Below are 23,097 nucleotides of genomic sequence, written 5' to 3' on the forward strand. Positions count from 1 at the left end.
GAGGGTTAATCAGAAAGCCTTGTTGGCTAGTTATGTATCGGCTAATGTTTAAAGCTTTCACTTGAGTAAATTAACTAACATTACTTAGCAGTGATATGAGTCAAGTTCACAGCATATTCCATAATAGCGCTGCCATACTGCCATCATTTCTCCAACGAGTTTGATAGCTAGCAAAATAATAATCATAATTTTAAAAAATAGCATGTGTAACGTACACGTAATGAAAAATTATTTACTAGGACTTACCTATCATGCGACTGGAGAGCGCAAACTCCGCCATTGTCGTTTTCCATCAACACTAAAACAGCAAGCTACAGGTATGTTAGCGCACTCATCCCCGACTATCCGAGGGGGGGGACACATTGAAACAGACAGAGGCCCAAAATGTAAAAACAAAAAGGAAATTTTGTTTTTACATTTTGCGACCCATTTTAGTTCTCTATCTGATAAAAAAAAAAAATTCAATCAGATAGTTATTTATTGTGAATGAAATACAGTTATATTTTCAAGCACTTTTAAGCACCACATCTGAAATTCAAGCACTTTCCAAACCTTGAAAAGACAACATTAACATTCAAGCATTTTCAAGGAGTTCAAGCACCCATACGAACCCTGTAAAAACTATAACTTTAATCTCAGCCAAACCGATTTACTCAGGAACAAATAAAATACAAAAAAAAAGCCAAACAATAACATTTTTAAGTTATCTAAGTCAGCAGTCCCCAATCTTTTTTGTGCCACGGACCGGTTTATGCCCGACAATATTTTCACGGACCGGCCTTTAAGGTGTCGCGGATAAATACAACAAATAAAACTAGTACCGGTACCGAAAAAAAGAAGATTTATTCATAACACACGTGAAAAGACCCAGGAAAACCGAGTTAACGATAAAAACGATAACAAAATAACGATGAAAACCGATAAAAACCCTGAAAATCATACATTTCACACCTGAGCCTCAACTCTCGCGGCCCGCTACCAAACAACTTACGGACCGGTACCGGTCCGAGGCCCGGGGGTTGGGGACCGCTGATCTAAGTATCTTATATATATTTAACCTGAGTAGCGAAAGACGACGGTGGGTTTGAAAACGATTTGCCGGGAGTCCAGTGTTCTCACGGGCTCTAGTAAGCCTTGCCCCCGGCTAGCTATCGAGCTGGTGGGTAACAGACGTCTCCAAAAACGTCGGAGCGCTTTTGAAAATATGTGGTGTCTTGATAAACTGAGCAGATATTTGAGGTTTACACAGTTACATTCTCGCCTGAAAATATGTTTAACGTTTGTTTTATGGTAAATGGCCTGTATTTGTATAGTGCTTTACTAGTCCCTAAGGACCCCAAAGCGCTTTACACATCCAGTCATCCACCCATTCACGCACACATTCACACACTGGTGATGGCAAGCTACATTGTAGCCACAGCCACCCTGGGGCGCACTGACAGAGGCGAGGCTGCCGGACACTGGCGCCACCGGACCCTCTGACCACCACCAGTAGGCAACGGGTGAAGTGTCTTGCCCAAGGACACAACGACCGAGACTGTCCGAGCCGGGGCTCGAACCGGCAACCTTCCAATTACAAGGCGAATTCCCAACTCTTGAGCCACGATCTCCCCATTTTATGACCCAGAAAGAATAATAAGAGTAATATTAAAACTAACTAGCTGCTGCCATTGTTGGAAACTGAGCTGGGCTGCGCTATGAATTCTGGGACAGAGCTACTTCTTCTTCTTCTTCGGGGTTTAACGGCAGCTGGCATCCTTGTACATGCAGTGCTGCCATCTTCTGTTTCAGTCCGTTATTACACTCTTAAATCCTCCTGTGTCCTTCAAATGACGCGTCGACTATTAAATCAGTTGTCGACGATTTTGATAGTCGACATAATCGTGACTAGTCGACTAATTGTGGCAGCCCTAGTGCAATATATTTATCAGCCAAAATTCTTCATTTATCACCCAAAATACATTTTTGTGAATGGGCTCCTGTCTACTAGTGGTTTGAAATCTATCAGATGAATAAAATTAAAATGAAAGCATTTCATTTTAATTTCTACTGATATGTTAAAAAGATGAAATGTATTATTTAAGTAAATAAAAAAAGTTCAGAATCATTTTTAAAGGTTTACCTATAGATATTTGTTTTTCTTTGTAGTGCATCCAGAAAGTATTCACAGCGCTTCATTTGTTGCACGTTTTGTCATATAAAATGGATTCAATTCATTTTTCACCTCCAGAGCGCTCTGTGGCAGGTTATCATCAAGGATGTTTCTTTACATTGCTGCGTTCATCTTTCCCTCTAACCTGACTAGTCTGCCTGTTGATGCTGAAAAAACATCGCTATAGAATTGATACTGCCTCCACCATGCTTCACTCTGGGGATGGTATTTGCCAGGTGATGAGCAGTGCCTGGTTTCCTCCAGACATGAGACCAGAGAATTTTTGTTTGGCAAACTGCAGATGGGCTGTCATGTGACTTTTACTGAAAAGTGGCTTCTGTTTGGCCACTCTATCATACAGGCCTGATTGGTGTAGTGCTGCAGAAATGGCTGTCCTTCTAGAACTTTCACCTCTTTCCACAGAGCCACACTAGAGCTCTGTCAGAGTGGCCAGTGGGTTCTTGGTCACCTCCCTGACTAAGGGCCTTCTGTCCTGATTGCTCAGATTGGCCTGGCAGCAGGCTACAGGAATAGTCCTGCTGGTTTCAAACTTCTTCCTTTACCAAATGATGGAGGGCACTGTGCTCACTGGGACAATGCTACAGATTTTTTTCTGTATCTTTTTCTGTATGTATCTATCAGATTTGTGCATTGATATGATCCTGTCTCAGTTGCTGGACAATTCCCTGGCCTGGTTTGTGTTCTGACATGACGTGTCAACTTTAACTTTGCCCAATCAACTGAAAGTAATGCAGTTGGACCCCTATCATGTAGTGATCAGGGGAAAACGTATCATGACAAAGGCTGTGAATACTTTTGTAAATGTCACATCTTTGGTTTTTGGTTTTAAAGAATTTGTTAACTTTCATTGTTATCTGGTATTGTGTGTAGGATTTTGAGATGAATAAATTAATGTCATCCTTTTTGGAATAAGGTTGTAACATGACACAATGTGGAAAAAGTGAAGAACAAGTGAATACATTTAATATATTTTGTCCTATGTTTTTATTAAACATTTAGTTTTTTGCACCAAAAGTGTAATGCTGGGCAGACACTGTGCGATTTTTGGCCCATTTTGAGCCGATTTTTGAGTCGTGCAACCGTTTTGGTGATTGGCCCGATTTTGGCCTTCATCGTGCGTCGTGCATCGTGTAGTATACGTGGGGTAACGAGAAGCGATTGACACCTCACGACGAGCTCCCGATCATCAATCGCTTGGTCGTGAGGGTGTCACCGCAGTTTGTCACACTGCGCACGCGCAAACACAAACGTCAGCGAAAAAGACGGCGCAGCACATAAGTGCAGCGTGTGATCTGGACACAAGTGATGGAGGCACAACTTTGGAAAGCTCATCCGAGCCTTTTCGATGTGGCCTCACAAAATTATCACGACCACAACAACCGTGAAAATAGTTGGATCTACACTGCTGCTCAGTCACAGCTGCCTGATCATGTTTTTCATTAGCAATTTAGCAAAGTTGATGGTGGTGTGCGTGTCTGTGTGAGTGAAAGACAGAGAGGGAGAGCGAGCGACAGATTTTCTGTTATAACCTTAATTTTATGGATTCACAGTGTGAGCACTCAGGTCGCATCAGAGCATCGGGTCGTATAGTGTGAGACCCTGCATCGTGACCTATGCACTTCTAACCCCTGCGAGTCAATCGTACAGTTTGAGCAGGAGCTGAATCGCGCGACTGAAAAAATCGCACAGTGTCTGCCCAGCATAAGTTTGTGCATGATAAAGTGCAGCGATTAAAGTGTGGTATAAATATGTGTGTGAACATGTGAATGAGGAATGCAGAGGCTCTTTGAGTGCTCAGTAAGAGAAAAAAAGTGCTGTAAATATGTGCACAGCCTTGACATGGATCTATGCTTTCAAAGCCTTCATATATATTTCACAGCAGGCAGCATACCTTTCAAATAATCTGCTTCATCCTGCACCTCACATCCTATATATTTCTTTACCTACTTGCCTTGCTCTGCAGCTTCCTCGTGGCGAGGATTGAAGCAGGACCCTGGACAGCAACAAATCCAAACAAAATCCATACCACAAGAACAAATGCAGGCAGCCTGATGTGTTACTGTCCTGAATAGATAACGTGACAAGCCTGCTAACAAAAGCCCCCACTTTTCCCGATGAGGTTCAAACACAATGTTCTTGTGATTGCAATGAAAAAGTGGTTTACACACTATAGGTATAATGTGCAGCGTACTTTAAAGAAGGAATGGTTTTCATTTGACAGCTGACAGACTGGATTGGACACGAGGTCAGTAGTTGCCTCTAACCATTGATGATCTGCCCAGTCCCCTCGATGGGAACACGCTTTTGATCTTTGAATTCAGATTTCAAAACACACCGTTTGAAAATCGTCCTGCTGGTGGTGAACTGAATGTGTAGCTTCCACATGAGAGATAAAACAAGATCAGATAAGTCAACTGCACTTTTACTGCATGACAGACATGTTTTCCATAATTAGAAAAGGGATGAACAGAGGAATTAAAACACTTGTTTACAAGGAACGATGACTTCTTCAGGGGTTTAACAATGATTTTACTTTGATTTTGGAATTGGCTTCAGATTTTCCACTCATGCTCAGTATTTTCACAGGATCAATGACTTTGGGGACCTTCAAAGGTTTTTTTTGTTTGTTTGTTTTTAATCCTACCTGAAAATGATTCATATTTTTAAAATTTGAATACAAAAATTTTGCACATTTAATTTTGCAAGTTTGCTTGAAACATAACGTGCACATATTTGTTATTATGTACTTTGTCCAAGCAGCAACCTCCAGCGTTGGACTATCCCAGCTGCCACAGGGCAAGAGGAAGGGTGTACTGTGTGCAGGTCACCAATCAATCAGGGCTAACACAAAGAGACAGACAACCAATCACACTCACATGATGAATGATCAATTAGACTAACTTCATGCATTTCTTTCGACTCTGGATGCCAGAGTACTCTCGCGAACACTCACTGAAGTTAGTTATAATTTTGTACTTCTAGTTTCCGTGTCTTTGTTTTTTTGTTGGTTGGTTGTTTTGTTATATTTTTGTATATTTTTGCTTTGATTTGCTTTAATTGATGTCTAAAATTGCCTGAAATTGCCATTTTCTTTATTTAGTGGTGATATGACTGATATTAGAAATCCAGTACGTTTTCTGTCAAAGGAACCAGGGAAACTATATCATTAGCATAGGGGTTTTGCACATGCCCTGGGGGTCCAGTCCAGTCCCAAAAGGTCACTGTGTCCATTCACCTGAACTGTACTGACATATTTTTACAAGTAAAATTAAGTCATAAGATTTAGTAATAAGAATATTAAATACTCACCTGTTTTTGTAGCAGAAACCAAGCATAATGTTGATGATTAGATTTTTTTTAAATGAAATAACAAAGTAAATTAATTTTCTGCTGGACCATTCTGATGGCATCATTATGGTGAACACTGTTTAACATTCAGATATGCGGTACATTGGTACACCAAAGCAAGCTCCAGTGCTAAGCCATACTCCAGACTCCATCATGTGAGCATGCTGCATTTAGCATAGTGTTCATGAACGTTACAGGATGCTATAAAAGATCCAGAAATCAAAGCCTTACCTGCAATTACTATAAGTACTAACATTGTAGAAGTACTTGTCCTCTGTGACTACTTCAAACGTAAGACAGGAACAGTGGTTTCGACTTTGAGTCCCTCTTCTGCACAATGCATGAAAATTGGCAAGTATTACGATATTAGAAGCTACAGACCTGCAGTCTGGTCTGTGTGCAGACAGAATATTTTGTCTATTTACTACCATTTCCTGGAAAAAAAAAAAAGGCAAAACGGCGACTCGCCCTGCATTTTAAAAATTGTCTACATGCTGTTGCAAAATGCAAACACAGAGGTGTAGCATAGATATTCCAATCACTGTAAACTACATTAATTTAACAGATCTCTGCACGCCCAAATCGGTTCGAGGTCAGTAAGCACAACCAGAATTCATACATAAGGCGCACTCTCGATTTTTGAGAAAATGAAAGGATTTTAAGTGTGCTTTATAGCGTGGAAAATACGTTGTGGAAAAGAATATATCACGATATATATCGTTACCGCGCATGCTTCAAATTATATCACATTAACACATAGTGAGTGAGAAAGGTGACTAGAAAGGAAAAACTCAATGCATCATGGGAATCCCCAGCAGCCTATGTCTATTGCAGCATAACCAAGGGAGGATTCAGGGTCACCTGGTCCAGCCCTGACTATATGCTTTAGCAAAAAGGAAAGTTTTAAGCCTAATCTTAAAAGTAGAGATAGTGTCTGTCTCCCGAATCCAAACTGGAAGCTGGTTCCACAGAAGAGGGGCCTGAAAACTGAAGGCTCTGCCTCCCATTCTACTTTTAAATACTCTAAGAACAACAAGTAGGCCTGGAGTGCGAGAGCAAAGTGCTCTAATAGGGTGATATGGCACTACAAGGTCATTAAGATAAGATAAGGGCTGATTATTTAAGACCTTGAATGTGAGGAGCAGGATTTTGAATTCAATTCTAGATTTAACAGGGAGCCAATGCAGGGAAGCCAATACAGGAGAAATCTGCTCTCTCTTTCTAGTCCCTGTCAGGACTCTTGCTGCAGCATTTTGGATAACTGAAGGCTTTTCAGGGAGTTTCTAGGACTTCCTGATAGTAATGAATTACAGTAGTCCAGCCTAGAAGTAATAAATGCATGAACTAGTTCAGCGTCACTCTGAGACAGGATATTTCTAATTTTAGAGATGTTGCCCAAATGGAAGAAAGCAGTCCTACATATTTGTTTAATATGTGCATTGACGGACATGTCTTGCTCAGAGAGGGGCAGCCATCTGCTGTGAGCGGTTGTGGTTGAGGGGAAGAATTCTTTGAATTTGATATTTCGGTGTGTTTTGATTAGCTGTAACCTCCCCTGTGTTTCTATGACTAGTTGAGTGTTAGTCTCTTGTCTCTGTGTGTAATTAGTTCAGTTTCTGTTTTCAGTTTTTTGTCTCTTGTACTTTGCCTTTAGTTTTATTTTCAATTGCTCTATTATTTAGATTGAGCTCAGCTGTGTCTTCTTGCACTTATTCAATTTCAAGTCACTTTTATTAATGTAGCGCCAACATCACAACAACGTTTGCCTCCTATGCACTTTATATTGAAAGGTAAAGACCTGACAATAATGCAAAGGAAAGAAAGAAAAGCCCATGTCACAAACTGGAAATGAGAGTGCAGTTGGACCTAAGAGCAGACTCAATCACTTGAAATATTTACAAGATTTATTCATGAGAGGAATCAACTTAAACAGGAGCACGGTCATTAACAGAAACTCTGCACAGGTGACGTGGGAAACCAGGGGGCAGAGAAACAGTCGGGCATGCGGAACACAGGAAGAGCACGGGCTGGAACTTCTGCAACAGAGGAGAGAGGCGTGACTGGACTGGGAAACGAGTGAGAGAAGGCAGAGTGAGAGAGACAAGGCCAACTTTTACAGACAGGTAAGAGAGCGCAGACGGTCATTAGCATCACAGTGGATTCTTTTGTCACACATTAGGTGATCAGTCAAACAGCTCTATTAAATTTATGGAATTCACATTGAGTATAGATGGATATTAAGAAATATGGCTGGGTATCGTCACTGATTTCTAGAATCGATTCGATTCCGATTCACAAGGTCCCGAATCGATTCGATCCACGATTTGATTTGTTTCGATTCGATTTGAATCAGGGAAATTTTGCCTCAGACAGTCAGAAATATTATAATTCTGATCACTTATCAGTACATATCTATATTTTTATATCTATAAAAAGAAAGCTGACGCTTGCGAGACTTGGTCTGGGTTTTTATAGCAGATGACATTAAAAATATTGTGCAGTCAAAAACGAAGTGAAGCAGAGCAAAGTTACAGAGGTTTGATTAGAGACACAGCTAAGCGTACGTGCCGGCGGGTGAGAAAGCCACATCTCAGTGATTCTGATCCGTCGGGTCCGCGTTTTGTGTTTACATCTTTGTGCAGAATCCGTGTACCTGCTCTCATTTACTGTTTTAGCGGTTTGGTGGTTGTAGAAATTTTGTGAGGTTTAACCTGAGATTCTGGCGTTTCGGGCAAAATAAATTTCTATTTAAAAATCGATTCAGGTTTTAATGAATCGATATCACGTTATCCAAGCCAGAATCGATTTTAATCGATAAATCGATCATCAAAACCCACCCCTATTAAGAAATATAAAATTTTCACTACTGAATGGACATTAATGATTCAATTCAACCTTAACTATAGCAACAAGTCACATCTGTTGTCTAGAGGCACTTTACATTGGAAGGCAGAGACCCTATACTATTAGAAAATGAATCCCACCAATCAGAGAGCCCACTATGAGCAAACAATCAGCAACAGTGGGAAGGAAAAACTGTTGCAACCTCTGTTAGATCCAGGAAATCTGTTGAGACGCATTAGAGGTTAGGGCAACAGATGCAAGTCTTCAGAGCAGTGACAGTGTGACTTTCGTTGTGCATACTTTAACCTGATTGAGTTTTCAGTTTTCTTACTTGTCAAAATGCATCATGAGTAAAAAACAATCCTTGACATGGTAATGAAAGAGTATTCTCAGCAAAGTTGAGTTAAACAAGTTTTAATGGAAGTTTAAGTTAAATCTTTTGATTTTTACTAATTTTGATTACATCAACGTAATTTTATTACATTAACCTAATCAAATAAGGCCAATTTTGATGAAGCTCCTGACCCAGCCCAAGCTCTCTATGAAGACGAGGAAAAACTCCCCGGGGGGCCAGAATGATGGGAAGAAACCTCGGGAAAGCCAATTCAAAGAGAGATCCCCTTTCCTGGGATGGCTGGGGGGGTTACAGGAATTTCAGGATAGTAAAATTTAGAATTGGCCAAAAAAACCCAAAAAACAACCTTTTCCTGTTAAAAAAAACCAAAAAAATGAAAGAAAGACAAAAAAAGAAAGTTAGGTCACGTATCACACTTATATGATAATATATGAAATGTGTGTGTGTGAGAGATGGGTTTATCTGAGCCAGGGGTGACGCTGGAGGTCCCCCAGCGTTGGGCGCTTCTCCGGGACATCGGTTAAACACGCATCCAGGAAATTCCGGCAGTCTGGAAAGAAAGAAAGAAAGAAAGAAAGAAAGGAGAGAAAAGATGAAGATGATAGTTCCAGTGATCCAAGCCATCAGTGAATCTTGAAGTGTGATGTTTTCTTACGTGGGGACAGATGCTCGTTGAATTTCAGTTCGTTTTCAATGAACGTCATGATATTAAAGTCCCCCACATGAAGCGCTTCGTACAGCACCACTCCCATTTGCCACACCGTGGTGGGTCCAGGCCTGTATTTTTTGCCCCAGTAACATTCGGGAGGGCTGTGGATAGGTGTACCTAATAAACAGACACAATTACAATTTCTTCTAAAACAAAAGGCACAAATTGCTACATCTGTGAAGAGCAGGAGCTGAATATGTTACCATAGAAGAAGCAGAACTGCGATTGCTCCGTAGCAAAGCAGCTCAGGCCAAAGTCAATGATACGAACTCGAGGCACATCTGAGCCGGTCTCAATCAGAATGTTGTCACTCTTGATGTCCCGGTGAAAGATGTGTTTCTCTTCCAGGTCCTTTGCTGCATCAACCAGTTGCTTCAGAATGACCTGGAAAAGATGAAAAAGACAGTAATGAGTCAACAGGTTGATGCTTCTCTGATACTCTGTGCTTTCAGTGCTGTACAGTCTAAGGCTCTTCCAGTCAACTTACCTTGGCCTTTCCTTCTGGTAAACATCCTCCATTTTCTCTTATGTATTCAAACAGGTCCACCGCGGGGACAGGTCTCTCCTGCACCAGGATCAGCTCTGTGCCAAAGTCAAACCAGTCCAACAGAGACACAGGAGCCGACGTTCCCACTGATCCATCTGCTTCAGCTGCAAGCTTCAGCAAAATGGCCACTTCCACTGAGACTTCCTTCCCGTTTTCATCCTGATATATTACAACAAAGTGGATGATGAGGAACAGATGTTTCACAGGTGAACGCTGCACTCAGTCCAGGAATGTAAAAACAGTTCAAGTGTTGCACACTTACCGTCACTTTGATGGGGATTCTGTTCTTGGGAACGTGTTTGATGGCTACCTAAAAGACACAGAGCATTGGTGAGCATTTCCTCAGTATGACATCATTAAAGGTGTAAAACGGCACCTTTAATGCTCAGCTGACGATATTATCCGTTATCTGCATTACTGCCTGTCTTACTCCCACCATCTGAACACTTACTGGGAAATGATCTGTTATCCTGTAGCCAGCAAACACTGCTCCACAGCCGCCATTTCCTAGATGGTGCTCCTGCACATATCTGGCTTGGTATTCCCCTGAAAAGACCCAAATGTTGTTTTACTACAGCTGTGACACAAATTACTCTCTGCTGTACCCTAAATGTTCATTTTGCTCTTCACCTGAGTATAAAAGCCAAGCTGCTTGCTACTTACGTTGCTGGTCGGCTGCTGGATTTTGGACGACGTTTTTGGTTTTGTCCTTTTTCTTTTTCTTGGGTGACTCTTTGCTGTCTCCCGCAGACTTGTTTCTGCCATTTTTTGTGCACCCCTTTGTGTTTTGACTGCAGTCTGCAGATGTGGAAAACAGCAAAAGCACATCAGCGTATTAGATCATACACACAAATATCTCCCAAACACTAATATCTTAAACCGAGCAACCAGCTGTGCACTTAATCTACCCCTCACTCAACTAATTAGCCTACCTTTACCAGTGTCCACGGAGGAAGACGCTTGCTCCCTGTCTTCACTCGTAGGCTCAGCAAGTTTAATCTTCTTCGGTGCACTGGTTGTGCCCGCTCCATCTTGCTGGGCCTTACGCTTCACTGCTTTGACCTGGTGTGTATCTGAGCTGGTGGAAGGAGCAGCCTGCTCAGTGACCCTCCTTCTTTTTACGGGGGTCTTCTTTTCAGGACTGGCCTTTCTTTTAGCCATCCTGCTCTTAGAGTCTATAAACAACAACAACAACACAGTAGTGAAAAAGAGTGCTCGACATCAGGACTGGAAGGATTTTGATGCCATTTTAGGAAGTATTGGTTAAATTATAATAACAAGTTTATCCTTTTGATAAAAACAGAGCAACACGAGTCCATACTAGGTCTACTAAGACTTAGATCTTCATGACACTTGTTGATCTGTTTTTACTGCTGAGTCCAAGAATAAACTTGTCACATTATTTTACCAAAAGACAAAGTGCCCCATTAACCTTTCTTTGATTAGACGTGTTGTAATTATGTTGTTTTCAGTCAAACATACCCATATGGAAAAGAAATAGTACAAATTTATAAAAGACTTGCATAAGATGTGGCCTACTTCATACAGTGAATCATATCAGGCTTATATGATTTACTCATGAAAGTGGCCACTTTCTCATTACTTTCATATATTGTTTTAGTAAGTATCCAAAACATACAAGTTTCACACAAGACAGATACAAACTTTATAAGATTTATATATATCTTTTCCATATGGGTAGGATTCAAATGTTTCATTTTATACACAGACTGTCAACATTTTTAGAAAAGTAGATTCTGTTATTTGAGGGATTTTACCCAGATTTGATGTATTTGTTTACTTACTTTGATCTCCTGGATCTTTCTTTTCTCCTGAATTTGTATTTTTTCTCGTTTCCTTTTTCATGTTAATTTTTGAGACCTTGTAAAAGTGAAAATGTCACCGTGATGAGGGAATACTTCTTCAAATGTGTGCGCTTGTCTTTCCTAAGCTGTTTAAGCGAGTTCCGTAAGTGAGCTTTCAAAATAAACTCAGGCTTAGGGATGGGTATCGTTTCGGTTTTATCCGATACCGGTGCCAAACCGGTACTTTTGAAACGGTGCCGGTGCTCAAACGGTGCTCAAACCGGTGCTTAAAGAATGGAGAGCACAAAATTGGTCCAAAAACCTCTCATGTTCAGCTGTTTTTTGTAAAAAGATAACAATGTTAGCCTTTTCTGCAGCTATGGGGCATATATGGCATCACTCTTGGCTGGAAGCAGTGCTTAATCAATGGAAAAAAAACAAACTTTGTCCTAAACCTCTCATGTTTAACTGTTTTCCACTTTTTCTTTGGTCTTTTTAGCCTTTTTGGCCAGGGTGAAGCGAGTATCTGCCATCAAACAAGAGGACAGCTGCATGTAGCTATGATGATGTTTGCTAGTTCACCTTACATGCATTAATGTAATAACGTGGTTAGCCTACTCAACGTAAATTACACACGAACAACATTAAGCTACTCACGCGGAGAAGAACGGCTGCTGCTGCATCATCATCCGTCATCATTTCTGCTACACTGGCAGGGCTAGGGGCCAGGACTCTCCTCTTCGTGTTTTTGGGGGATGTTGCATAACAGGCAACCCACCCGCAGTAGATGTGCTCGGTGTGAGGTCTCGCAGCAAGCTATCAAATATGGCGCATTTCTCGGCTTTAAAAAACCACTATGCCTCGCCAGGTGTTTCGTCGGATTCGAGGTGTTACCTCCTTTGACAGTATCACAGTATCAGCTTAAAGCACTTGTTGCTGCTGAGTTTGCATATATTGCTGTGAAGTACAGCCAGACTTTTGACCGCTTCGCCTTGGACATTTTTAATCTGTAGCTCTGCTCTAAAAGAACGCACGTACCTGGACCCGCCTACTATCCTCGGAAACGTAAAATGATTGGCTAGAAGTTTATCACAGCTCAGGAAAAAAAAGCACCGAAATAAAGCACCGAAATGTGCGCTGCTTTTCGGTCTGGTTACTACCGTTTATGTCAGAACCGACACCGGTACCCATCCCTACTCAGGAGACTATGGCATCAGAACCTTGCCTTTCAGTGACATCACCGACTGCCAGTAAAAGTGCTCCTAAGTAGTTTAAAGAAAAACACTATGGCAGACAAAGCCATAATAATTCATATAATTTAATGAGAAGTCGATATACCTACCTATAAATTTTGTTTTTTAAATTGTGCATTTATTTTTTATATAGTGTAACTACTGGACTTTTTTTCTCTTTTTAAATCTAGAGGCAACCACGTTTTTGAGGTTGTATCACCTTTCCCATAGCTATTCATTTGTGTGAATAGCTATGGGTTAACTAGCTATTGGTGTTAATTTACTGATTAACTTATAAAACACATGCTCAACTTACTGAAAAAGTCCCACAGTGGCTTCCATCCTTATGTTGGTTTGTCCAGTTTACGGCAGAACACATCAAACCTGGGGCCCATGTCAGCCCTACTTGCGGCCGTATATTTAAGTGAAGAAATATAAAGCAATTTGGCACTTGAAGAGCCTTTTTTGTTAGCGGGGGATTTATTTATTTTTGAGTCCAATGTTAAAATGCGTTCTTAAAAAAGTTAAAAAAAAAAATTAATATGAAGGTCTAACCCAGGAGTCAGCAACCTTTCTGATGATAAGTGCCATCTAAAATTTCCTTAGAAGTCAACGTGCCATATGATTGCATTAGCAATAAATTTAATAACGCTCTATATCAACAGTTACACACTATATAGACCAACTTTATAGAATTATATTTGTTCGCAGATGTTGGCATAGAGCAGATCAGCTATTTTGAAACAAAAAATACACTTTTTTTTATCAGTAACAAGAACTCCATAACAGCAAATGAACTGTACAACAGAAAAATATCTCCCAAACACTAATATCTTAAACCGAGCAACCAGCTGTGCACTTAATCTACCCCTCACTCAACTAATTAGCCTACCTTTACCAGTGTCCACAGAGGAAGACGCTTGCTCCCTGTCTTCACTCGTAGGCTCAGCAAGTTTAATCTTCTTCGGTGCACTGGTTGTGCCCGCTCCATCTTGCTGGGCCTTACGCTTCACTGCTTTGACCTGGTGTGTATCTGAGCTGGTGGAAGGAGCAGCCTGCTCAGTGACCCTCCCTCTTTTTACGGGGGTCTTCTTTTCAGGACTGGCCTTTCTTTTAGCCATCCTGCTCTTAGAGTCTATAAACAACAACAACAACACAGTAGTGAAAAAGAGTGCTCGACATCAGGACCGGAAGGATTTTGATGCCATTTTAGGAAGTATTGGTTAAATTATAATAACAAGTTTATCCTTTTGATAAAAAACAGAGCAACACGAGTCCATACTAGGTCTACTAAGACTTAGATCTTCATGACACTTGTTGATCTGTTTTTACTGCTGAGTCCAAGAATAAACTTGTCACATTATTTTACCAAAAGACAAAGTGCCCCATTAACCTTTCTTTGATTAGACGTGTTGTAATTATGCTATTTTCAGTCAAACATACCCATATGGAAAAGAAATGGTACAAATTTATAAAAGACTTGCGTAAGATGTGGCCTACTTCATACAGTGAATCATATCAGGCTTATATGATTTACTCGTGAAAGTGGCCACTTTCTCATTACTTTCATATATTGTTTTAGTAAGTATCCAAAACATACAAGTTTCACACAAGACAGATACAAACTTTATAAGATTTATATATATCTTTTCCATATGGGTAGGATTCAAATGTTTCATTTTATACACAGACTGTCAACATTTTTAGAAAAGTAGATTCTGTTATTTGAGGGATTTTACCCAGATTTGATGTATTTGTTTACTTACTTTGATCTCCTGGATCTTTCTTTTCTCCTGAATTTGTATTTTTTCTCGTTTCCTTTTTCATGTTAATTTTTGAGACCGTTTAAAAGTGAAAATGTCACCGTGATAAGGGAATACTTCTTCAAATGTGTGCGCTTGTCTTTCCTAAGCTGTTTAAGCGAGTTCCGTAAGTTAGCTTTCAAAATAAACTCAGGAGACTATGGCAACAGAACCTTGCCTTTCAGTGACATCACCGACTGCCAGTAAAAGTGTTCCTAAGTAGTTTAAAGAAAAACACTATGGCAGACAAAGCCATAATAATTCATATAATTTAATGAGAAGTCGATATACCTACCTATAAATTTTGTTTTTTAAATTGTGCATTTATTTTTTATATAGTGTAACTACTGGACTTTTTTTCTCTTTTTAAATCTAGAGACAACCACGTTTTTGAGGTTGTATCACCTTTCTCATAGCTATTCATTTGTGTGAATAGCTATGGGTTAACTAGCTATTGGTGTTAATTTACTGATTAACTTATAAAACACATGCTCAACTTACTGAAAAAGTCCCACAGTGGCTTCCATCCTTATGTTGGTTTGTCCAGTTTACGGCAGAACACATCAAACCTGGGGCCCATGTCAGCCCTACTTGCGGCCGTATATTTAGTGAAGAAATATAAAGCAATTTGGCACTTGAAGAGCCTTTTTTGTTAGCGGGGGATTTATTTATTTTTGAGTCCAATGTTAAAATGCGTTCTTAAAAAAGTTTTAAAAAAAAATTAATATGAAGGTCTAACCCAGGAGTCAGCAACCTTTCTGATGATAAGTGCCATCTAAAATTTCCTTAGAAGTCAACGTGCCATATGATTGCATTAGCAATAAATTAAATAACGCTCTATATCAGGGGTGTCAAACTCAAATACACAGTGGGCCAAAATTCAAAACTGGAACAAAGTCGCGGGCTAACAGTAATATTTATTGAAATATATTTATTGCTCCAGATATAAGAATGAATCTTTTCTTATAGACTCAAAAACGTTTTGCTGAAAAACTGAATATGGAACAAGCAAAGCCTAATACTAGACAATATATATATTAGCTGTATAATACCAGTAGGCCAGCTCTGATAGTAATTTGGTATGGCTTCGCGGGCCAAATGTAATTAGTCTGCGGGCCAAATTTGGCCCGCGGGCCAGAGTTTGACACCTATGCTCTATATCAACAGTTACACACTATATAGACCAACTTTATAGAATTATATTTGTTCGCAGATGTTAGCATAGAGCAGATCAGCTATTTTGAAACAAAAAATACACTTTTTTTTTTATCAGTAACAAGAACTCCATAACAGCAAATGAACTGTACAACAGAAAAGTATCTCCCAAACACTAATATCTTAAACCGAGCAACCAGCTGTGCACTTAATCTACCCCTCACTCAACTAATTAGCCTACCTTTACCAGTGTCCACGGAGGAAGACGCTTGCTCCCTGTCTTCACTCGTAGGCTCAGCAAGTTTAATCTTCTTCGGTGCACTGGTTGTGCCCGCTCCATCTTGCTGGGCCTTACGCTTCACTGCTTTGACCTGGTGTGTATCTGAGCTGGTGGAAGGAGCAGCCTGCTCAGTGACCCTCCCTCTTTTTACGGGGGTCTTCTTTTCAGGACTGGCCTTTCTTTTAGCCATCCTGCTCTTAGAGTCTATAAACAACAACAACAACAACAACACAGTAGTGAAAAAGAGTGCTCGACATCAGGACTGGAAGGATTTTGATGCCATTTTAGGAAGTATTGGTTAAATTATAATAACAAGTTTATCCTTTTGATAAAAAACAGAGCAACACGAGTCCATACTAGGTCTACTAAGACTTAGATCTTCATGACACTTGTTGATCTGTTTTTACTGCTGAGTCCAAGAATAAACTTGTCACATTATTTTACCAAAAGACAAAGTGCCCCATTAACCTTTCTTTGATTAGACGTGTTGTAATTATGCTATTTTCAGTCAAACATACCCATATGGAAAAGAAATGGTACAAATTTATAAAAGACTTGCGTAAGATGTGGCCTACTTCATGCAGTGAATCATATCAGGCTTATATGATTTACTCATGAAAGTGGCCACTTTCTCATTACTTTCATATATTGTTTTAGTAAGTATCCAAAACATACAAGTTTCACACAAGACAGATACAAACTTTATAAGATTTATATATATCTTTTCCATATGGGTAGGATTCAAATGTTTCATTTTATACACAGACTGTCAACATTTTTAGAAAAGTAGATTCTGTTATTTGAGGGATTTTACCCAGATTTGATGTATTTGTTTACTTACTTTGATCTCCTGGATCTTTCTTTTCTCCTGAATTTGTATTTTTTCTCGTTTCCTTTTTCATGTTAATTTTTGAGACCGTTTAAAAGTGAAAATGTCACCGTGATAAGGGAATACTTCTTCAAATGTGTGCGCTTGTCTTTCCTAAGCTGTTTAAGCGAGTTCCGTAAGTTAGCTTTCAAAATAAACTCAGGAGACTATGGCAACAGAACCTTGCCTTTCAGTGACATCACCGACTGCCAGTAAAAGTGTTCCTAAGTAGTTTAAAGAAAAACACTATGGCAGACAAAGCCATAATAATTCATATAATTTAATGAGAAGTCGATATACCTACCTATAAATTTTGTTTTTTAAATTGTGCATTTATTTTTTATATAGTGTAACTACTGGACTTTTTTTCTCTTTTTAAATCTAGAGGCAACCACGTTTTTGAGGTTGTATCACCTTTCTCATAGCTATTCATTTGTGTGAATAGCTATGGGTTAACTAGCTATTGGTGTTAATTTACTGATTAACTTATAAAACACATGCTCAACTTACTGAAAAAGTCCCACAGTGGCTTCCATCCTTATGTTGGTTTGTCCAGTTTACGGCAGAACACATCAAACCTGGGGCCCATGTCAGCCCTACTTGCGGCCGTATATTTAGTGAAGAAATATAAAGCAATTTGGCACTTGAAGAGCCTTTTTTGTTAGCGGGGGATTTATTTATTTTTGAGTCCAATGTTAAAATGCGTTCTTAAAAAAGTTTTAAAAAAAAATTAATATGAAGGTCTAACCCAGGAGTCAGCAACCTTTCTGATGATAAGTGCCATCTAAAATTTCCTTAGAAGTCAACGTGCCATATGATTGCATTAGCAATAAATTAAATAACGCTCTATATCAGGGGTGTCAAACTCAAATACACAGTGGGCCAAAATTCAAAACTGGAACAAAGTCGCGGGCTAACAGTAATATTTATTGAAATATATTTATTGCTCCAGATATAAGAATGAATCTTTTCTTATAGACTCAAAAACGTTTTGCTGAAAAACTGAATATGGAACAAGCAAAGCCTAATACTAGACAATATATATATTAGCTGTATAATACCAGTAGGCCAGCTCTGATAGTAATTTGGTATGGCTTCGCGGGCCAAATGTAATTAGTCTGCGGGCCAAATTTGGCCCGCGGGCCAGAGTTTGACACCTATGCTCTATATTAACAGTTACACACTATATAGACCAACTTTATAGAATTATATTTGTTCGCAGATGTTAGCATAGAGCAGATCAGCTATTTTGAAACAAAAAATACACTTTTTTTTTTATCAGTAACAAGAACTCCATAACAGCAAATGAACTGTACAACAGAAAAGTATCTCCCAAACACTAATATCTTAAACCGAGCAACCAGCTGTGCACTTAATCTACCCCTCACTCAACTAATTAGCCTACCTTTACCAGTGTCCACAGAGGAAGACGCTTGCTCCCTGTCTTCACTCGTAGGCTCAGCAAGTTTAATCTTCTTCGGTGCACTGGTTGTGCCCGCTCCATCTTGCTGGGCCTTACGCTTCACTGCTTTGACCTGGTGTGTATCTGAGCTGGTGGAAGGAGCAGCCTGCTCAGTGACCCTCCCTCTTTTTACGGGGGTCTTCTTTTCAGGACTGGCCTTTCTTTTAGCCATCCTGCTCTTAGAGTCTATAAACAACAACAACAACAACAACAACACAGTAGTGAAAAAGAGTGCTCGACATCAGGACTGGAAGGATTTTGATGCCATTTTAGGAAGTATTGGTTAAATTATAATAACAAGTTTATCCTTTTGATAAAAAACAGAGCAACACGAGTCCATACTAGGTCTACTAAGACTTAGATCTTCATGACACTTGTTGATCTGCTTTTACTGCTGAGTCCAAGAATAAACTAATAATAAAGATTTGAAATAAAGATTTAAATAAAGAAATAAAGATTTCAACTAATTCTTCTTCAGTCATATGGGTATACACACTATATAGACCACCTTTATAGAATTATATTTTTTTCGCAGATGTTGGCATAGAACAGATCAGCTATTTTGAAAAAAAAAAAAGACACTTTTTATTAAGAACAAGAACTCCATAACAGCAAATGAACTGTACAACGGAAAATGCAAATGCAATTTATGGTCTCCTCAAAACAATGATAAGAGACATAGGTCTCCGAGTGTCCAGCATGCAGACGGCTACCTGAGGACACTCTTCGTGTGAGAGAAAATCTGCTCACAGGGATATGTAGAGCCAAATACTGTCAATAAGGCCTCTGCAATGTTCTGAAGACAGTTAAACTTGTCAGGTAGTGATGTCCAGCAGGTGAAAATGCAAGCTCCATGAACACGCACACCTATGGATTCCAGCTGTGTTCGTAGTTCTGCAAACTTTGACCCCCACAGAGTCAACCTTTTCAGTTCAGTCAGCTGCATTTCAATGTCATCTGTGTCCAGCCAGATTCCATACCCAAATCCACTTGCTCATTAAAGCTTTCTGGTTTGATCATAAAAGAAAACATTGGTCCATACACCTAAAAGCCCCGAAAACGCATTGTGAATTCTGCTCGAGTCTACGGATGTATCCGTGTATTTCCGCGGTGCTGATGCTGCGCTGAGCGGAGAGCTCCTGAAGCCCTTGAAGTGTCGGAATGTGGAAATTTCAACATCGCTTGAAAAAACTACCAGCTAGCAAAGTCCCTCTCACTGGTAGGCTACGTTATTTTTAGCCAACTACAAGTTGAATCTGGTACATGGGGTTGTTAGTTTAGATACCGTCATTAAGAAGCAGTACAACTAATGTGTCTATGCGAGTTAATTTGCGATGTGCTCCGCTGGCACGGCCATTAATTTTTTAATACACCTTCTCAGATTAATTCACTGGGTGGCGTGCCATCAGTTAACCCTTCGCGTGCCAGCTGTGTGGCAGGAGTGCCCAGGATTGCCGACCCCTGGTCTAACCCATGCAAAATACAGGGCTGCAAATTCCCCTCTTGTCATCTAAAACGATTGCCTATTATTGTCACAAGGGGGCGCTTTGATGCAGTCTTGCTGCGTTACGACCTTGTGTCTCGTGCGCAGGAAGCATTGGCTGTCTCTTCCTATGAGAGCTTCGCAATAATGGCGGTCAAGTGTTTTTTCAACAAAGTATGCAGTGCTGCAAACTAGATAATGAGACCAAATTGTTTTTGTTTTTTTTTACATATCAATGCTAATAAGCTACTCTTTTATTAGGCCCCGAACTCTGACCACAAAGGGAATAACGTGTGTCGAGTTATTTGTCCCGGTGAGTCACTCGCTTTCGTTAGCTACCTGTTAAGTTTAGACAATGTATTTTTCCCGCCGATTAAGCTCAGAAACATTTGAAAAAACTAAACAAAACACCAATACAGTCGGGAACTGTGAGAATGTAGGGTGTTGTTTTACTTATCTTGTTGTTCCTTACAGTAAGTACAATAAGTGTTTAATGTTCTAAGCTACCGATGGTACCCCCGATGCTAGGTGTGATGCTATAGCTGCTATGTGCGGTTACTCAGAACTCAGGGAGGGGCGGCCCTCTGCTGCTACCGGTTGGGGTGAGAGAAGGAAAACAGGATAAAGACATGATGTGAAAGAGAGACAGAGATTAATAACAGGTACGATTCAATGCAGAGAGGTCTATTAACTAGGGGTTTGCGATAGAAACGATATACGATAGAAACGATATAAATTTGGCCAACGATAGAGATTTTATACCGCTCTATCACGATAGCGGATGTTGATGATGTCATCAAGCTGCGCCTGTTTTGGTCGAAAGCATCGCAGTGGCTACAACCATTATCATCTGCAAATTATGCTCACAGTCATAGCAAAGAGATGAAGCACTTTTGAAATATGGGGAAAGCCAAAAACTGCGCTTCCTCCACTTCCGTAACATTGATACATTAATGTTGAATTCTCTCGCAGCTGCTCTATTCCCATGTTGTTGCAGTATATTAATAACTAACCTCGTATTGTGGATGAATAATCTCAGTTGTTCTCCTGACTGAAGTTTGCCCCGTGTATAGCATCCTGCTATGCGACTGCATTTGTCCCTGACCACCAGAATCTGTCACGTTAACCTTTATCGAGTGGGAAAAAAAGTTGGCGTTCATCCTCCAGCTTCACTGTGCTAATGTTATGCTAACATAGCTGTGTGGCTAGGAATCGCGTAGCACAACATTATATTCCAGGTAGTCCAACTTCAGTAACCATACAAACGCCACTGCTGTTTAGTTTTCTGTCTTCATTTATGTCGGAAGTGGTGGCAGAGCTGTACGTTTTAGTTAGTTTCAAAAATCTATCAGTCAGAACATGGTATGTCATGTTTAGGTGGAAAGTAGCGAGCTTAACTTCCTGCTAACTTCTAACTCCGTTAAATTTAATAACTTCTGTTTTCATGGATGCCTGGATGTTAAACTTAATTGTTACACCTGGTAAAGCAGCAACGATGATGATTTTATTAAAGATTAAAGAATTTAGACCGTTTTTAACTCTGTGTTCGTTTCACTTTGGGACCTGAAATGGACGGCATTTTGGACCCAGAGTATTCCGCGAAGCTCCTACTACGGCAGCCGTAATTCTCTGACAACCCAGCAGTGCGGCTTACCAAAGTTGTACTAAAACATTTTTTAAGATGAAGCTCCTTTGAAAGCGTTTAAAGAAGAGGCAGACTCAGATCTCTTGAACAGGAAAAATCCTCAAGAATGCATTTTTTTTTGCCTCCAACACAGCATTCATATTTAAATTATTTTAGTTTAGTTTAGTCCAATGATAATCAGATTCAGTGAGACACTCACAAGAACAGATCTCTATTTGATGCAGCTATTGTGGTTGTTTGTCGGTGCTAATTGTGTTGACAACCTTTTGGGTAAGAGCATATTCTAATCATTAAAGTAAATCCCAGAAAACAGGAGCAGATAACAACAGAGTTCTTCAACTAAATCTTGGAAACCAGGCGTCCGCAGAAAGCATTATTCAGCACCCAGTATGAGGCTCTAAAGAGCTTGTTGTGAGGAGGTAATAAGTGTTATATTCAAAAGGCACAGAGGAAATGGAAGATCTCAAGACATGAGGGACACAGCACCCTAATTACTTTCCAGCAGCCAGTTTCAGGGAAGATTGTAAGAATAAAACCTGGTACACCTGGTTTGGTACACTCTGGAGAGCACCAAAAATGTCTCTTTCTTTCTTTCTTTCTTTCTTTCTTTCTTTCTTTCTTTCTTTCTTTCTTTCTTTCTTTCTTTCTTTCTTTCTTTCTTTCTTTCTTTCTTTCTTATGTATATATCAGTACAAATAACAAGTAGCATAATTGTGAGAGACACACTTCGTTGCACCAAAAGCTCCAAAAGGAGCTGTAAAAATTAATTAACCAAATGTGCATGAAGCATTACTGTGCAGCAGTGTTGTGAGTGTGAAGAACAATGCTTTCTCATCTTGCTGTCATCATTGTTTGAAGGTTTTACAGATCAGATAAAAATCTCTCTCTCCTCCAGTTTTGATCAAGATGTCTCTGTAACCACTGGGGTTGAAATCTTATTCTGTGTTTGGACATAGAAAATATGTTAAGACTGAAGCTAGTGATTTATGTTTATAAAATTTGGTTCAGTGCATGAAGATCATTTCTATGTAATGTGTTGGCCCAGCTGTTAAATAAGCATCTGGATTTGGAACAATTTTATACAAAATCCTTTATCATAATTCAATTAAAAAAATATAAACAGTGGATGTCAAGTGGTGAAAAGCTTTTACTTTTTAATAGTCATTCCAGCTCACAGCTTGACTGCATCATGTCATGCTGTAGCAGATTGATCAGAAAGCGGCTTTAGTCTCTGCTGCCCTCTAGTGCTCAGAATGGTTTCTCCAGACCGTGACTGAGAATAGTTGACAGCACTGATGGGTGAGTGCAGTATATTTTATTTCATTTCATTTTCATTGAATTCATAGTTACCATGTACAAAAGGGAACACAAATTCTTTGGTGGATGTTT

The 23,097-nt window shown here is 39.7% G+C and overlaps 1 protein-coding gene across 3 annotated transcripts; it reads right to left on the reverse strand.

The window, feature by feature from the left end:
• Window positions 1-7,407: 7,407 nt before the first annotated feature.
• Window positions 7,408-21,615, reverse strand: LOC101470855 (serine/threonine-protein kinase pim-2). Of its 3 annotated transcripts, XM_024802805.2 has the most exons (12): window positions 21,077-21,615; window positions 18,524-18,766; window positions 16,212-16,454; window positions 13,906-14,148; window positions 10,909-11,151; window positions 10,640-10,774; window positions 10,428-10,522; window positions 10,239-10,286; window positions 9,917-10,135; window positions 9,633-9,813; window positions 9,376-9,546; window positions 7,408-9,270 (listed from the first exon to the last, which is right to left on the reverse strand). In XM_024802805.2, the coding sequence occupies exons 2-12, from the start codon at window positions 18,750-18,752 to the stop codon at window positions 9,179-9,181; spliced, it is 1,899 nt and encodes a 632-aa protein (XP_024658573.2). In that variant the 5' UTR covers window positions 18,753-18,766; window positions 21,077-21,615; the 3' UTR covers window positions 7,408-9,178. The 3 variants fall into 3 exon arrangements, with proteins under 3 accessions (XP_024658573.2, XP_076741021.1, XP_076741022.1); XM_076884906.1 differs by lacking the exons at window positions 18,524-18,766; window positions 21,077-21,615 and adding an exon at window positions 17,092-17,251; XM_076884907.1 differs by lacking the exons at window positions 16,212-16,454; window positions 18,524-18,766; window positions 21,077-21,615 and adding an exon at window positions 14,780-14,938.
• Between the last annotated feature and the right edge of the window lie 1,482 nt (window positions 21,616-23,097).

Source organism: Maylandia zebra, linkage group LG6 (genome assembly GCF_041146795.1).
Source record: "Maylandia zebra isolate NMK-2024a linkage group LG6, Mzebra_GT3a, whole genome shotgun sequence".
NCBI lineage: Eukaryota > Metazoa > Chordata > Actinopteri > Cichliformes > Cichlidae > Maylandia > Maylandia zebra.

Excerpts from the sequence above, each read along its gene's own strand:
- LOC101470855 (XM_024802805.2), bottom strand. The coding sequence starts at position 18,752 with ATGGCTAAAAGAAAGGCCAGTCCTGAAAAGAAGACCCCCGTAAAAAGA. Across the intron at positions 16,455-18,523 it reads CTCTGTGGACACTGGTAAAG|ACTCTAAGAGCAGGATGGCT; the intron begins GTAGGCTAATTA and ends TGTTGTTTATAG. Across the intron at positions 10,287-10,427 it reads GGATAACAGATCATTTCCCA|GTAGCCATCAAACACGTTCC; the intron begins GTAAGTGTTCAG and ends TGTGTCTTTTAG.